General features: G+C 38.8%; 1 protein-coding gene across 5 annotated transcripts in view; it reads left to right on the plus strand.

Moving 5' to 3' along the window:
• ADGRB3 (adhesion G protein-coupled receptor B3) overlaps nt 1-18,931 on the plus strand; it is a 1,362,616-nt gene that overhangs the window by 1,119,284 nt on the left and 224,401 nt on the right. For all 5 annotated transcript variants that reach the window (XM_063916752.1, XM_063916755.1, XM_063916756.1 and 2 more), the window contains 3 exons: nt 3,202-3,328; nt 4,393-4,496; nt 9,682-9,784. In XM_063916752.1, coding sequence (XP_063772822.1) covers nt 3,202-3,328; nt 4,393-4,496; nt 9,682-9,784 — 334 coding nt within the window. The remainder of the gene's footprint in view (nt 1-3,201; nt 3,329-4,392; nt 4,497-9,681; nt 9,785-18,931) is intronic.

Raw genomic sequence — 18,931 nt, forward strand, 5'->3', positions numbered from 1 at the left:
TATAAACTTTCTGCTGTCTGCCTATGGCCAGCTGGGTTCATGGCAACCCACAGCTTGCCAGGCCTTTGTGTGCCTTGGTACTCCCAACATGCTGTCTTAAAAGAGTTTTCCAACTCTTCACTCATTCATTTGTATATGCCCTCTTGCAACTTTTATTAACTATATTCCTTTAGCTTCCTTACTTTATTTTTGTGTCTAAAGCCTTTATATACTGTATAGCCTGATTTGTTTATTTGTGTTTCTCTATTTTGTGAATTGTATTGTATGAATATAAATATGCCATTTTGTATACAAAGGAGGCAAAAATTGACAATTTCTACCTAGACAAGTTACCAGCCCGTTGAAATGACAGAACAACATAATAGTAATGTCAGCGCCAAAGGCTGTGCGCGCCTGAATGAAGCAACACTTCAACTGCTCCATCGGGTGCCAGCTAGTGGCCGACGGCACACAAACAATTGAAATCCCCCCACTGAGGCGAGGAGTAGTGTTAGCCATTTATTATATAGGGTGATTTAGTGTTAATGATGAATAACACCTAAACCGGACTAAAGAATAAAACTATTTAGTAAAGCATGCAGGAAGCCATGCGGAAACCCTTTAAATAATTTGTTTAAAGGAAAATTGCAGTGAAAAAAAGGTTTGACTCTTTCTGTATATATAGATTTGCTTTCTTGCTGACTAACACATGCGCATCAAAACCCTGGCCCTCATTCCGAGTTGATCGGTCGGTATTTTTCATCGCATCGCAATGAAAATCCGCTTAGTACGCATGCGCAATATTCGCACTGCGACTGCGCCAAGTAATTTAACAATGAAGATAGTATTTTTACTCACGGCTTTTTCATCGCTCCGGCGATCGTAATGTGATTGACAGGAAATGGGTGTTACTGGGCGGAAACACGGCGTTTTATGGGCGTGTGGATGAAAACGCTACCGTTTCCGGAAAAAACGCAGGAGTGGCTGGAGAAACGGGGGAGTGTCTGAGCGAACGCTGGGTGTGTTTGTGACGTCAAACCAGGAACGACAAGCACTGAACTGATCGCACAGGCAGAGTAAGGTTGAAGTTACTCAGAAACTGCAAAGTAGTTTGTAATCGCAATATTGCGAATACATCGGTCGCAATTTTAAGAAGCTAAGATACACTCCCAGTAGGCGTAGGCTTAGCGTGTGTAACTCTGCTAAATTCGCCTTGCGACCGATCAACTCGGAATGAGGGCCCCTGTTCACTAATTACATTTCAGGAATTGTCAGTCTGCCCAAAAATAATCCTGGAAATAAAACATCAAATATTGTGTCAGGACTAGCAGTCTGCAAATCATTCCTATCACATCTATTTTGTATGACTTTAATGCAAACAGAGTGTTTTGTTAAGATGCAGACTATTGACATCTATATAAGCTGCTAACATTGCTGGTGCTAATTTTATTTTGTTTAATAATTTGAACCAGTGTCATTTGCTCTCCAAATTATACTGGATTGTTCTCACAGTGGATACATTTTCATATTTAGCATAACTGTATTGCTGTGTAGTGCTGATATCATGTACTTATTGGGATTGATATACCTTATACATGTATGCAAAATCATATCACATACACCTAACACAGTTAAAGTACTGTAGCTTAAACTAAAGATTTAAATATGTTCTTCAGTGTTTATGTTTAGCATCCACTGTGCATTTTTTTTTACTCAGAGTGTATTTTATATAAATAAAAAAATATTTGCTGGATTCCTATTGATCCCCTGAAGGATATTTGCTGAGTGTTAGGCTTGTTAGCTGAGTAGAAAGACAATACTGCAAGGTATTAACCCCTTCCCCGCCAGGGGGCAGAGCATCGTCTTATCCGCAATGCATTGATATATATTAGCTGCAAACAGGAATGCAGGGGATAAAAAAAAACCCTACACAATAAACAATCAAAGCGAATGGCAAATAATTGTAATGCCAGGCGTCAGCATTACTGGATGATAAATACAGTGAAGCAGTTTGAAAAAAAAAATAGAAGGGAGCTCATGTTTAATCGAGTAAACAAGCACATTCACATCATAAAGAACACCGTAATTGTGTTCTATGATCACAACTGCTCATTGATGTGTTCCAGTAAACAAATCTACTGTATGTTGGTCCTTGCTTTGAGTTCCATGGTGAAATGTAAGTACTGTAGGAGTTGTATGAAGAAGATTCGTGATGCAGTGTACATTACGGTACTTGTTTAAGCTGTGCAGGTGTTATTGGTCCAGTTGATAGAACTCCTTAGTTACTAGAAGAATAATGACTTCCCTCCTGTTATCTATTTGCACGTATAGATATTCTGTGCTGGGGGCTCGACGGTGTAATGCAATGGGGGCTGTGAATGGGTTAATAGAGATGACAAAGTGGTGGCATGGCAACCTTTGCATTGGTTGAATGCCGGGCGGCCTTGGGATATTTTTCCAGCATGGGGGTGGGGAGACATACTGTAGGGAGGAATGCACTGCAAAATCACGTTTAACCCTTTGCTGAAAATGTTGGTTTAAAACGCTGAAGCGATTTCCTCAGATCCGTGCAGCGATTTCTCTATCCATCTTCCCCTCCATTTTCCTCTGCATTTCTAGGCGAAGTATTTCTCCTTCTCTCAGCCCCCTCCCCTTAGATATAAGGCGCAGGCTGTGTGGAGCAATCCGACGCTGCCCGTTTCCAGGGTGAAATAAACCCCCTCCCCCTCCACCACCTTCTCACATTCAGTCGCTTTTTAATTAATACAGCCAGGGAGATTTCAGATTTTTGTTTTGTTTAAGAAACGAATGAGAATATAGAAGTAAATAAAAGAATATAGAGTATTGCATGTAGCGGGTCAGGGCATTGATGCGCTATGTGGGAATAAGCAGCTTCATCCTTCTCTATGCTATGAAACGAGTCGTACTGCAAGAGGTCTGTGCGGTTGCTAGAGGGGGGCTGGCCAGCGCCGAGCCAGTGATCAGCACCAGAGCGGCGGACAGCTCCCTGCCCTGTGCAGCCCAGCAGCTCAGCAGCAGCCGAACTGTGCAGCCCGGTGCTCGCTCTACAGCTGGGATGAAGTGTCATTGAGCAAGTAGCGATCGCCCCTGTGCTGGAAGTAAACGGTGCTCTCCATTAGGCTGCGTCTTTTTTCTTGTTTCCAAGGATTTAGCCGTCAGGCGTAATATTGTCATCTCTTCTCTCCCTCTCTCCCTTTACAGGAACGACTCTTTAGGAACCTGGTCCACCCAGGGATGTAAAACTGTGCTCACCGATGCATCCCATACGAAATGCTTATGTGATCGTCTCTCTACCTTCGCCATTTTGGCTCAGCAACCTAGAGAAATAGTAAGTAACAAAGAAAAGATACAGACTTTTAAGATTTCTGTAGCTGGGACAGCTTAACGTTGTGTATGTGTGTATACATCTTCCCTGTATAGGAATATGTTGGTATACTGTCTACACCCACATGAACAATCATTTACAGAGGATGGGAGAGATATTTACATGTTTAATTAGGAACTGTGTCTAGTGTGTGCTGTATAAATATGTATAAACATATGGTCTGAGACAATTTTAATATTCTTTCAATGAACGAGAGAGGTTGATTTCCTGCTAATACAGGAATCTTTAACAAGACATTCAGTTCAGTAGCCAGTATGGTAATGTTTTTTTTTTTCCCTTCACACAGCAATACACTATGAGGATAAAAACAGCATACTGTATAGTAGCCATTGATATGGGGTGCTTAGATTGCTTAATAGATTGCAGATATTCAGTGGGCATTTGCCTTATGTCTATTGACCTTCCATACATGATTAATAAAGGATGTTTTTACATTTATTTTAAATATACAGTTAAACATAAATGTACCGTAATGCCATAGCAGAAACAATCCATATGGAAGTCATACATAATGTTTGCAAATGAAGTGTTATTTATCTAGTCATTTCTCTATTTAACAAAAATGTTATTGATTTGGCTCTTCAACTTTTAACTAAAACAATACAAACTGTTTCCAAGTATAATCAAGTTGAACTTAACAGTTGTTTTTATACATAAACAAGATTACCGAATGTGGTTTAAATATGCTCAATTATTTGTATATGGCTACAGAACAATTTAATATTCAACATCAAATATATTCATAGTGTGAGTGTGATAGTATGATGGTATCAGTAAGATATTTTTCACTTAGCATTACTTGCTAAAGATGTCTGTAAACTTTTGAACACAATAAAATTATGAAATCTGGTCACCCAAAAAGTTTATCAGTACTAAAGACTTAAGCTCAAACTTTAAATAGGTAACCCTAACAATAACTATTGTGTTATCACCCACGTCTATGATCTTTTCATATTTACTGCTATAACATTCATACACTTATGTGTTGTATATTTTACATTCTACAGATCATGGAATATTCAGGCACTCCTTCAGTCACCCTGATAATTGGCTGTGGTCTTTCCTGTTTGGCCTTGATCACCCTTGCAGTTGTTTATGCAGCACTATGGAGGTACTGTATATATATTTTATATAATACTATTTTACTTTACGTTACACTTTTGGGATGCTACTATGTGTAACATTTTATTGAAAACCTTTTAAAACAGAATTACACATTCCTTAAATCAACTAACACACCCTAAGTAAACTATAATTGTCATTCAATTCACAGAAACGTACTCAACTTTTAAGGTGCATTGTACCTACTGTACATATTAAATATATGTTAAGCATGTTTCTTTATATATTATATTATCATGGCTTTTCCAGGATTTCAATTAATAGTCTAAAGCTGAGAGCAAAACTGATAGATTTAGAGACTTGATTATGGAGGCCCTGTATTAACTAATTTTAATATTCATCTCCTACTCAGACAGCATGGGTGGTTTTCCAAGTAAAATACCATTCTCTTTGTATATTATACAAATATACAGTATCTACAAAAATTGAATAGTGATTTTGTATGTATATGATCTAAAAAGTGTGGAATTCTGTTTGACATTGTTCTTCTGCAGTTAGTAGGCATAAGGGGCCTGCTTATTATAGGGAGAAGACCTGGGCATGAAGTGAAAACAGCTGTTTTCACAGGAAATCAGGCTTCATGCAACTTACCAATCCATGAATCTAATGGCTGTTTCCTGTATTAACTTCCTCAAGAAAACCATGGTGCAGACTATTTAACAATGCTCTGATCCAGCTTTCATCCAATGAGGAGGATAGATGGGTGCGATAGAGGAGAAAACACTCAAATAGAATAAAGCATTTTTCCTTTTATATTTAATTTTTACTTTTTTAAACTATTTTTCTGGGTCTTCATTTTTTTTTTTTTTTTTGCAGAACCTGCACTGAAAACCCCAAATTGGGCTTCCAGTACAGGACACAGGAGTGACCTGACATGACCCAGATCACACTTTTGCAGAAGAACTCTAATCACCATCAAGGATGTACAGTATGTCTGTGCTCCCCTCTGATGAGCCAGTGTCACTGTGGAGCTGAGCATCCCTCAGCTGCAGTAGTGACATTTTAATGATGAATGGTGACAATAGAAGATTTTCTATTATTGCACTATGCATGAAAAATCATCATCAGTTGACACTTTTGGAAATATAGACAATATAGTGAGTTTTGCTTGTGTAGTTCACATGCTATTAATGTAAAGTTACTTCTTTCACAACTTTTATTCAATTTTACTGTCATATTTTAGACCATGTAACTTCCATACAGTACACTGGTGTACTGACAATGAGTGCAGTGTGTGCAATGTACATGGTGCCTTGGTTCCAGGGGGGCCCACAACACACATTATGCACCCATTTCTTTAATAGACACATTACCAGAGTCCCTTGTTGGTGGCAGGAAGTGCACAATAATCACTGGGTAAATGGCACAGCTGTCCATTTTCCCAGAGTTTTGTGCATGTGCACTAGAGAAGTCACTGGTAAAATGGCTGCTGCACCATTTTCCCTGAGATCTGCACATGCGCGTTAGAGTCTGAGCCCCTATTTGCAATCCAAATTGTGGAATGCTTTCCTGGATATTCACTTCTATGTCATAAAGTTTTGTGTTAAGATTTCAATCCAGCTGAAAAGTGCAGTGTAATTTTCTATAAAACATCAGAGAAGGATGAATACTATAGGAGAGGGATCACAAGGGTGTCATGCAAGAATGCCTCCATAGGCACAAAGACGTTAACAGCCATTTAAAGATAGAGCTAAACTATTGGTCCAAGCTTCGATCTGTGAAATCCCACATGTTGGACAACCTGATTTATTAATCACATTTGATTGTTGGTCTGAATCTGTGGTCTGTGAACCCATACATTGTACATTGCAGATTTATCTGCACAATAATTTGCAAAACGCCAAATTGCCCCAATTAATCGCTGATGTATGGGGGCCTTAAGTGGGAGATATACTGTATCAATTCTTCTAAAGAGGACAGGTGAAGAAATTGTCTATAGCCACCAATCTGTTTCTTGTTATCATTTCATAGATTGTACTTGATACATGATAGCTTGAAGATAATTGGTTGCTGAAGTCAACTTCACTACTTGTCCTATATAGAACTTTTGATACATTTCCTCCTCGAAGAGCCATTAGCAGCCAGTATTTTTATGACATTAAAGTCTGATTCTAGCAATATATTATATATACCATGACTGACCAAGTGTGTGCAGTTAGCACTACTACCCCCTTCCTTAATGTTTGTAATGAGCTTTTTAACTAAATACCTGCTTTTTAGCTAAATACCATTAAAGACAGCAAATGGCAACCATAAGAAATAAGGCAGTACTATGTTTTATTTTATTTTATTTTTTCGCAACATGGAGTAGTGCGATTTTACAAAAAGATTTTTTAATTGCAGTGCATTGTACTGCAATTTTTCTTATGATATTATCATTTTCAATGCACACGTGAAACTATGACACTGCATGATATTACAGTTTTAAAAATTGCTGCACTTTAAATAAATGTATGTTGCCATGGCAATGTATTAAAATTAGAAAGTGTTATCAACACAGGAAGCGAGTGCACAGAATGACTAGTTTAACGAGAGATATGTGTGTCTTAATTGAAAAACATGGTAAATGAGATTTTGTGGCTGACTTAACAAATACAACCACATATTGTTGATTATTTTATCTTTTTGTTTAGGAGAAAAAGAAAACAAATTGGCATTGCATTGGTATTTAAATTAATTTTAAATGATATATACACTGGCATTTAAGTTTTTTTGATTGACATTTGTTATTCTATTGATATGCAGAGCTATTCTAATAAACAAGGAAATTAAATCTAATTACTTTCTGAATTGTGTTTTGAAATGATTTGGCACAAAAACAAAGGAATGGTCCATGCTGTCTTCCACTTGGTTCTCATTAATATCTGTAGCACAGGTTGTGCCCTTTTCTATTATGTTGTATCACTCCTGTTAGATAGCCTTAGTATAGATGTTACACAGCTGGTGTCTAGACTGGATCTTTAATCTCTAAATCACTGAGTCCATTAGATCCACATTTTTGAAATAGTCATTGACTAATACAAAACAATTTTCTGTTCTTTGTGCATTTTTAAGCAACATATCACCAATTGCCTGTTATGGGTATTGTATGGCACAACATTTATTTATTGTCATCTTTTACTTTAGTGGTGATGTAGACACTAATAATGCCAAAGTTGTGGTCAAGGTACAGTTATCTTCAGTTGTATAGCCAGTGTCAGACAGGGGTATGAAGGGTCCACCAGGGACTGCAGTGGTAATGCTTAAGAAGTGTCGTCAGTCAACAGAGAGGTTGTGGCTAACCACCACAGAGAGATCATACACTCTGATTGTCAGGAAGGCTAATCTTAGTGAGATTTCCATATAAGCAAACCTACAACCCAAGTTCATCTATGGTCTTGCTTCACCAAGTTACTGACCCTCTAGTACAGTAACAATGTTTAATTTGAGAGCACAGTTTGGAAACTGGCCCCTAGAAGAGGTGGTGGGGCCTTGAGGCATTGAGTCAAACCTGGTATTTCCCCTGTACACATGTGGGCCAGTCCAACCTTGTGAATAGCTAAAGGTGGCTTCTACACTTGCTACATAGTTATACTTTGAAAAATATAGTCCTAATATTTGTATACTTATCCTAAGCACAACATACAGAAATATGTTAATTTTTTTCAATATGATCATCATTACAACATGTTTATCAAACTGCTAAGGGGCCTATTCATCATCATTAATTGGCCCATTACATGTGCGTAAATGCTAGTTTCTGCATTTTTTTTTTTTTTTAGAAATGAGGCCATTCATTATTAAGGGCCTATCTTCAGATGGCATTTGTTACTGGAGGTCCAGGGTTGTGAAGATGGATCCAAGTGCATCCCTCTGCCACCTCCTCACTGTGTTCCCAGCGGCTGTGTGCATGCGTGACCTTAGGTCACACATGCACAGAAGCCAGTACAGGATGTAGCAAGCATCAATGCTACCTCTGTAGCAGTGACACTGATTGTGCGGACAGATGCTTTTCAGAGAAGCTGTCCTCACGCCTTAGCAATGCTGAATTGCTCTAGTAATTATGTATACCCCTCGCAGTGAGTTGGATACTTAATCATCAGAGACCACCACCCAGCCCCAATGATGAATAGTGTCCTAAAAATAATTGACATTCAAGACGATCCATTTGACTTATTTTCATGAATCTAAAAAGTGATGTTTCACTCTTACTTGCACAATAAATAAACAAAAAACTACATTACTAACTGTAATATATAGATGTAGAAGGCCTCATCATGTAATGGTATCGGGATTCAGGCACTTTGGATACCGGTGGTCAGAAGACTGACAGCAGCATCCCAATGCGCAGAATTCAAACACCTGCTAGGTAATTTTTTAACACTCCCCCTCTACCCCCTAACCCTCCTAACGTGCATCCTAACCCTCCCCCCATAGCCTAACCCTAATACCCCCTCTTAGTGCCTACGCCTAACCGTCTCTCCTGGCATTCTAACCCTAACCCTACCTTTAGTGCCTAAATGTACCCCTAGGCCTCAGCACATCCTAACCCTAATCTTCATTGGCATACTTACGTTCGGGATGCCAACATTCAAGATTCCGGCGCTGGCATTGTGATCGATGTCGGGATTCCAGCGTCGGTCTTCTGATCAGTGTAGTGTGACTACATTTTCGTGAATACTGTAGTGTTCCCACCACGAGCCCGCAATCTATGAGAATTACATTGTGCAGGTGCGACTAGTCGCACCCAGGCACACTAAGTCGTTGCCGTGATGTTTGTGTGTATGCATTGCAGCAACAATGAGGGCTGCTATATCTATAAGTTTAATTAACCTGTTACTGAACTTTATGTCTGAACTTTATCTATTGGTCTTCTGAGGAATTAGATATTTGTCTTGTGGATAAAACTTACTACTTGGCTGATTCTACACTACTGTCTAATGGAATTGAATCATCAAAAGAAGAACATACAGTAGCATAAAGTAACTTCAGTATAGTCTGTAGTGCTCATTAAATAAGTGTTTCCAATGATACCCTACTCATATATTTTAAGTGTTGAAATTAAAAACATTTGTATGCATTTTATATACACTAGTAGTATAGTAGTGCATATTGTATAACAATCTTCATGAAATTGCCTTAATCTTACAAGTGACTATTGTAAACAAAAGTATTATTTGTTCTTATGTAAACAGATACATCAAGTCTGAGAGGTCAATCATTCTAATAAACTTCTGTCTATCTATAATATCATCTAACATTCTCATCTTGGTGGGCCAAACACAAATACAAAATAAGGTAAGAAAAATATTAAAGATTCAATTCTTATATCATGATTTGAAAATTCTGTTTCTGTGGAAATATTGTTATTTGTTCATGGCCATTTCAGCTGCTGTTTTAAAATGTCTGAACTACAGTATAATGTTGTGATTTTAAAATGTGCGTTTTGATTATGGTCCTGTGATATCAGTATTGAAGGTCTCACAAAGTTCAATAGTCACTATATTTTAAGTTTATAAGCTCCTTTGGATATATTATCCAATCATTTTGTTGTATACGTTTGTTATATGTCTGTGAACCACACTGGTTATTTTAACCTGACAAAAAGATGGATGGGTATTTAGTACTATTTCTTATGGTCTTTTATCTTGGAAACTTGAATTTAGTAAAAGATGAAGGATATCCATTTATAAATGATCATCCTAGTTCTGTCCACTACTTAGACCCTGATACTACAAAAAACTCAATAACCAATATAACATTTTCAATCGGAATTGCCTTGATTGCTATATTTAATGGTGAAGTACAGTGAATGCTATATGCAGGGATTCATAGAGTTGCATGTGGAATTTTGAATAGTCACAGAAGAGAGCAACATATGTTAATTATTATGTTAATCTGGCCCTGTAGATTGGGCCCCACAGTCGTCAAATATCCTTAACATAGTTATGTCATTGTCTATAATAATGATTTTAAAAACCACCTTTAAGTATTAGCAGATACAAACCACTGTACGGTATCATATATTTTAGCATATTATATTTCTACATACTGACAATCATACAATTTACAGTGCAATGCATGTTCAATCAAAGAAGGAAGTACTGTATACTATTATCTCGGTATGTACGTGGAATTAGCTTTGGGTATAACACGGTACGAGCTGGAGGCTGTAAAAAGAGAATTCAATGTCCACATTTACTGCACTGCTTTATAACATGCTATAATTTTTCTTGGCCATACAAAATAAATTAATGTAAGCCATTTATTCTGTCAGTGAAACGCATACCCTATTTCCGAGAAATGTTCCCATTTGTCATCCACAATGTGGTAAAATGTAGTTGATATAATGATTTGGTATCATGGAGCGATAACTTCATATATTATATTTATGTATACTTCACAGCACGTACACAGTGAGTGAGTTACTATGTATCTATAGTGTGGGAACAGAAGCCTCATTTTCAGGAGGATAAAGCATTGTTCTGCAGTAACCTTTTTTATTGTTCTTTAAAATGTAAACTATACTTTGTAAGTACTAAAAGACCGCATATTGTTATTTTTTTTACATACTTTATTGTCTTTGCATGTCACCTTTAAACTAAAATGATTTGATAAACGGTTATACAATTTTTCTAGAGATAGGTGAATGCCATTATAAATTTTCAGCCATCCACCGCGAAGCTGACATATCAATAAATCCTAAAGACTTCTTCTCATGGAAGTCTAAGTAATTCAAAACCTAAACCATGCAACTAATGTGAGAACTTAAAGAGCAACTGCAGCAATTAATGACATCACGTGATGCATTAGTACCCATGTATAGCACAGAAGCATGGAAGTTCCTTCTCCTTTGTCCATAGCTGCCGATAAGTGGTGGTGGAACTAGGGGCCCGATTCAAAGCTGATCGTAGATGTGCTAAAATTAGCACATCTACTATCAGAATCTCTGACATGCAGGGGGACGCCCAGCACAGGCCTAGTCCGCCCCTCATGTCAATCCCAACCCCCCTGCAGAGGTGCAAAAGCATCGCTCAGCGGCGATGCTTTCGCACCCGGTGAGTAGCTCCCTGCCTATGCATCCTAGCTGTAATTGTAGACAGCTACCTGCCATATTTTGGGTCACATCCGGACATGCCTGCACTGTCCAGACTGTGCCCCCACAGCGGCATTGAAATGCCGCTGGCACACCCCCTCCCGCCCACGACCACCTCTGCCTGTCAATCAGGCAGAGGCGATCACAGCAGTGAGATGCTTTGGCATCTCACTGCATGCGCACGTGTAGTGCGGCCACTGTGCGTGCACCCTACACAAAAGGCTTAAGGCTGCGATCGTTGCCGTTGCAGCGATTGGGTCTGAATTAGGCCCCAGGTGCAATCTTTCCAAAGCCTTAAAGGTGCAACCTACTAAAATAGTATAAAATCTTATAATTAATTTATATGCTAATTCAATGTGGGTTAATTATATAACCATAATCTGTTTCTTGTTATATGAAGTTTGAAGATGCAAAGCAAAGCCTGAAGAAATTAATATTTGTGTAAAACATAGCCATGCCATTAACATTATCTTTGGAAGTATTCTATTTCTATATTTTTTTTAAATATTATTTTTTGTCTGTGTAATATATCAGTTCAAGTACTATTGTGTACTGTGTAATATATCAGTTCAAGTAATATTGTATTTTATAGATCATGGCAAGATTGGTAAATATACTGTATAATAGAATAAAAAATGAGAAAAGGTTAGCTTTTATATATATACTGTGTATATATATATATATATATATATATATTTATTATATATATATATATATACATATATATATATATAATTGTGATTTAGAATTGACCATGTGTATTAATATGTTTGAGTTCATGGTTAATATAGTAGGTCTTTATTGATTGGGATAATGTGTACAATGTTGTTGATGTAACCAGCCAATTAGGATGCATCATTTTGATATGTAAGCTGACCTACTGTATGCAACACAAAGCATTCCAGTTTATCCAGCCACATTGTGGAAATGTTTTCATTTGTTATGTGTGGGCTAATACAATGCTGTAAAGACAACTTAAAGTTACTGTGCTGTGACAAATACTTGCATTTAATTACTGTAAGATTTTACGTTCAGTGGGCATTAATATGCACTATTTAACATTTTGATGATTCCTGTTTACTACTTGAAAACTGCTGATTGCTCAACTATAGCAAGATTATATTTATCTAGTTAGTACTATTGAATGTACTTAATAGTATAGTATAATGTGCATTATAGTGTTTAAGTAATTTCTTAAAGGTTGAGCCATTAAATCTTTTTTATATTACACAATTGTTACTTCTTTTTTGTTACTTTTAATGTGCTGTCATTTTATAGTTTTACTCATTACTATTACTTAATGACTGAGTAATGTGTAAATTCTTATAATAGAATTCCATTTTGTCACCATGCAGGGAGGTTTTTTTCTCCACTTTTTACATTGTTTACTAAAGCACTAGGCTTCACTGAAAAGCACGAGGTGGCAACAGTAAAATCCAGATTAGCATTGTTTCTGTTACATACTTCCTAAAACCTTTTCTTTTGTGTTCCATAAAGTTGAACTTTGTAGAATAGCAATAAATGCATGGTATGCTACTTTCCACTGCAAAAGTTTTCATGTTTAACAACCATAGATGTTTGTTAATCCCAACTTGTTAGTTTATAAACTTTGAATCAGGCAAAACTGTATTTATGTTAGCTTTCATTTTAAAAGTGAATTGTAACTTGCTTCTATTATGGAACATTGATTTTATTAATTTGTGGTCAACCATAAATATCTGAATTTACTTGGGTTTCATTATATGATAATGATGGAAGAAAATAAGTAAAAGTTAGCAAGTGGGCCCAGCTTGAGTAAACACAAAATACAGTTTTTAATGTTTATTTCATTTATTCAAAGAAAAAAGTTATTTAACACCAACTGGCACTGTGGGAAATAGTAATTGCCCCCTTAGTTACTCATGCAACAAATTAAATTGAATTGGGTTCAATTAGGGGAAACAAGGGCATGCTTGTAGGCAGTTGGGACAGTGCCTGATGAGAGGGAGAGATTGAGGAGGTGGGAAAGATGGGAATAGGCAGAAGGAAAGAGGTAGTGGAGGAGATGGGAGGGGATAGGGTTTAGTGGGGAGGTGGAGGGGAGACCCCAATGAGGGCCATTACTTCCTATCCAGATACAGAGAAAAAACAATTCAGAGTTGATGAGATGGATGGGGAGGAATGGTCAGGGAAAGGAGGGGGGGGGGTTGTTGAGGGTCGTAATTCAAATTGGAGAAAATCTGCTTTAGAGCATGTTTTCCACAACTGCTGCTTGGCGTTATGTGAACTTTATAAAAAGTAGCTGGTGAATTTGGAATGCCAGGGTTGAGGTGTTGATCTGCAAGGGTGAATGAGGGTTGCTGGAGCAACAGAGTCAAGAGCAAAAGTAAGTGAGGCATTGTATCTTGTTCAGGACAGGAGAGATAGCAAATAGAAGAGAGTAGTGAGTCAAGCAGGGAGGATAAGGAAACAGTGTCGATGGCCTCAATATTACACTTAGTGATGATAGCCTTAGGAGGTAGAGATGGAGAAACAGAGAGAGATAAGTTAAAAGAGAGCAGGTGATGGTCAGTCAGGGGAGTTGGGGAAGTCAGAAATGTCACAACATTAAGTGAAGACCAGATCAAGTGAGTGCCCACTCACATAAGAGGGTGAGGAGGTTCATTGGGAGATACTAAGCACTGATGTGAGGTTAAGGAGATAGTATAGTAAGTGATGATGTGAGGTTAAGGAGTATTCTATGGGGATATCAATTGGGATGTTGAAATCACCTAAGATAATGGAGGGAATGTCAGAAGATAGCAAGTGAGTGAGCCATGAAGCAAAGTGATCAAGGAATTTGGTGGGATTGCCAGGGGGACTTTAATAGACAGTTACTTGATGGTGAACAGGTTGGAAGTGGCGTATAGTATGGCCCTCAAATGTAGAGAATGTAAGTAAAGGTTGTGGTGGTATGAGTTGGTAGGAGTAACCAGAGGATAGACAGACCAAAACACCACCACCATGTCAGCCCCCAGCTGGGGTTTGTGTATGAAAGTGAGGCCCCCAGCAGAGGTAGCAGTGAGAGAAGCAGTGTCAGAGGGGGAATCCCAAGTTTCTGTAATGTCTAGGAGATTCAGGGAGTTGGAGATGAAAAGGTCATGGTTGGGGACCAGTTTGTTACAGACAGTTCTGGCATTTGATAAGGCACAGGAGAGAGGGTGAGATATTTTGGGAGAGATGTAAATGAGATTAGAAGTGTTGCTATAGCATTTAGGTGATATTAACTTGGAGAACAGAGATGATAAGAGAGTAGTGTTGGTGCTGGTGATTGAGCTAGGAAGATACATTTCAGGAGGTGGGTAAGGAGGGAGATCAGTGTGATGTGGATAGAGGTGAGATGAGATGACAGGGAGAGAATGGAGGGAGCAGGTCTGAGTGGTGGGATATTAGGACCATGATGGAGCAAAAGTGAATGAAATGTGGGGTAACAGGAGAGGAGGGGAAGGGAAGAGGAGGGGTGGACATTATACAGAGGAGGGGAGGGAGGAGGGGGTATATTATACTTCAGGGGAATGATAAAAGTGGGAAAAGGGTGAAAGATACAGGATTAGGTAGACATTGAGAGATGGAGGGAGTTCATGAAAACCTTGACATACTGTAGTATCGATGAGGTACAGTAAATAGGGGAAAGATGATTGGAAATATAAGTAAAGGCTGTAGGAGAGAAACAGCAGTAGATTTGCAGAAATGCAGGTAAAAGAACAGTGTTGGTAACAGTTGGTAACAGTGTATGCTCAGTGGTAGTAAATTTAGTTTGAAATAAAATAAAAGTGTAGATAATATGAGGGCTAAAAAGCAATGGTACTTCAGACAGGACTTGTAAGTTTATAAAGGCAAAATTGCATTGGTACAATAATAAAAACACAAAGTTAAAAAATAAAACTGCATGTGCACAGTGCAATCGCAGCACATACAGTACACAGTCTGCTGATAATTGCTCAATTGGGAAAACATCAGCAAAGAGTACAATTCTCAATCAGGCCTACAGTCAACCCCCAAGCATGTTGGGATAATGTTCTGAGTCAAAAATGGAACATTTGGGAAGACAAATTTCCTGTTATTACTGGCATAATGTTGACACAGCATTCCATACCAACAGTCAAACATGGTGGTGGTAGTGTGATGGTGTGAAGATGCTTTGCTGCTTCAGGATCTGGGCAGCTTGCCATTTTTATTGAAATAATAAATTCTGCCCTCTGTTAGAAAATGTTGAGGGAGAATGTCTGGTCATCAGCTTATAAAGCTCATGCACAATTGGGTTATGCAGCAACTAAAGGATCTGAAGCACAACAGTAAGTCCCCCTCTGAATGGATCAGAACTAAGGTTTTGGCGTGCCCTAGGCAAAGTCTTCACTTGAAATCAGGTTAGATGCTCTGACAGGACTTTACATAACCTCATGCTCTAAAATCTGCCAGCTGAATTAAAGAGTGGACCAAAATTCCTCCACAGTGATGTAAAAGATGTTTCTAGAGGTATTGTAGGTGTTGCACTTGTTGCTACTAATAGTGGCACAACCAGTTATTAGGTTTAAGAACAAGAGAGCGCTATTATACACATACAGATGTAGCCACGCTCATCTTTGCCGTAATGCGTCCTATTCACAGCAAAGCTGGTGCGGCTGGTGTGCCTGAAACTATGCTTTGCACATGTGTAAGTATGCGCATGCCATACATGTGTCTGTGAATAGTCGCAGACCGGTTTACCTTGTCACACCTGCAGTATGCCATGGAATGTGCCGTGGGTTAGATGTATGCAGCTACATCTGTAGTTGATAAAGGTGTTGGATAACATTTTTCCTTCAATAAATGAAATGGTCAATTAAAAACTATACTTTGTGTTTACTCAGGCTGTCTTTATCTCAGCTTTGTTTAAAAATCTGAAACAAATACGTGTGACAAATATGTATATGCGTGTGTGTGTGTGTGTGTGTGTGTGTGTGTGTGTGTGTTTAGAAAGTGTGTGCATCAGAACTAGCTGTATATACAGTGTCCCAAATATATTATTGCTCATGCATATCAAGAAATGATGTGTGCATGTGTTTAGTGATATTAGTTATCTTGGTGTTTGCATATTAAATATAAATAAGTGCATGCATACATACATAATTGGCCATTTGTGATACTTTAACAATACTGAAAATTATGCTTCTGTCTAACCAGAAAGCTTTCAGGCACTATGGGAACAGCCAGACAACTCATAATTTGGGGAATGTGTTTTTTGTTTTGTTTTGTTTTGTTTTATGCTAAGTACAGTGTACTGTTGTGTACTGTAACACTTAATATATGGCTTGTTGTCACTACTGTTTGTTATTGGTATCAAGCAAAAGTCTATTTACTGTGGCAGAACATAACTTAGCTTGATCCATAAAAGACACACAAATCTACTAAGAGCATGCACCCTGTTGTGTGGTGATGTGAACTTGCTGATAACACCTGTTATGGTTGAGGCTAAGTCATGTGCACTGATTTTAAGGAAGAGTGTTTAAGTTGTTAAAAAGTTAATTACAAAAGTTATTATACCTCAGAATAAGTGGCCTTGGTCCTTTTTTTGTCAGATGCTTTTGGTTCAAGGATTTATTACAAGAGTAAAACCAATCCTTGAAAGCATGGGCATAAGTTTATAGCAGGTGCCTGGAGGCAAAACAGGCAATGGTACTGTATATCCTGCATCCTACTCTCCTTGCTTGCAGTAGCACAGCTGCAGGAAAAAAGTAATGTGCCAGTAATCCTGCCACTTTTCACCCAGTGGGAAGTGGCAGGATTACTGGCACATTACTTCACATATGGCACATTACTTCACATATATTTCAGCAGCTCTAGCTCGCCAATGGTTGTCTGTCCAGCCAGCTCTCCAGCATCTCTCCAGGTCCAGTCACCTTCTGTCTCTCCAGCCCCCCTTCTGTGCCTCATCAGTCAACACACACTCTGTGTCTCATCAGCCAGCCATCCTTATGTCTTTCATCTGCCATCCCCCCTTCTGTGGCTCTCATCAGCCAACCCCCTTTATGTTTCTCATCAGCCAGCCCCATTCTGTGTCTCATCAGGCAGCCCCCTTCTTTGTATCAAGCTCCAGCCCCTACATCCAGCTCACAGACACTTACCTTATCCTATGTCGTCTTGTAAATCTACTTCTCTCTGTCAGCATTGCGGCGTGTGTGACATCATGCATTTCTCAATAAAAAAAAAACTTTATTGTACAAGGAAGCCACTGTGAAGGGACAGCAGCTGACCAGAAACAGCACAGATAAATATATCTCTAACCACTGCCGGATTACATATGTTTTACAGGCAGACGGAATGCCGGCTGTCAGTATACTGACAGCGGCATACCATCTGTCAGAATGCTGGCAGCAGGTCCACTCACAGGCTCGCTGCACTTGCCATGCTTCGTGCCCAGTGGCTTGCTTCACTCGCCACAGATTAAATTAACACTCAGTTGGAGGTCTGGACCCACCGAGTAGTAATAACCTGCGGTAGTCGGGATTCCATCCGCCGTCATTTCACCGGCTGTTGGGATTCCGACATTGGTCTGCTGATCGCCAGGATCCTGACAGCGTTTTAACTGCATTTCCCATTGCCTTCACTGCTGCAGTAATCAGCAGGGTACAGGCAGTGGTTATAAATATATTTATCTGTGCCCCTTGTCCACCCCTGACAGTTGGCACCTGGATGCCAATGATTCAGTGCCCTCTGGGAGTTCCACCACTTCTTGAAATTACTTTTTAAGAGATATTGGAGGATAGTGGTCTAATTCAAACAGATCAGTCTTGGATTCTGATGAGCTTCTACAGGAGTTCAATATGGAGGAAGCACAGTTTAAATATCAATAAGATAAGCAATTTTACAAGAAAGTCTAATGTTATATGCTCAATTAAGGAATTTAAGACTTTCTAGTATCTCATCCTTGCATCCTCTTGGTATCTGTGTTGATTATTTTTTGTTGCAGAGACCTTGCAAGAGGATCAGCAGCTTTTTTATTAAAATCTATATGTGTATGAGAGAGATAGAGAGAGAGGGTTAGTTTCTAAATTTATATATGAGTATTTCCAGTAATTTTGGGCCTAATTCAGACCTGGACACTGCTACAACAGCGGTCGCAGGCTGCTGCCCGGTGAGGTGTGCGCACCTGCAGCAGCTGCACTGCGTGTGCACACACAGTGGGATGCAGTTGCATCTCACTTGTGCAATTACCTCTGCCTGATTGACAGGCAGAGGCGTTCATGGGGTGTGCCAATAGCATTGTGACAGCATTTTTGGGGCATGGTTCAGACAACGCAGGCATGTCCAGACTGTTTGCGGGGTGGGCCACGGCAGCTGTTTGACATCAA

Source organism: Pseudophryne corroboree, chromosome 4 (assembly GCF_028390025.1).
Source record: "Pseudophryne corroboree isolate aPseCor3 chromosome 4, aPseCor3.hap2, whole genome shotgun sequence".
Classification (NCBI taxonomy): domain Eukaryota; kingdom Metazoa; phylum Chordata; class Amphibia; order Anura; family Myobatrachidae; genus Pseudophryne; species Pseudophryne corroboree.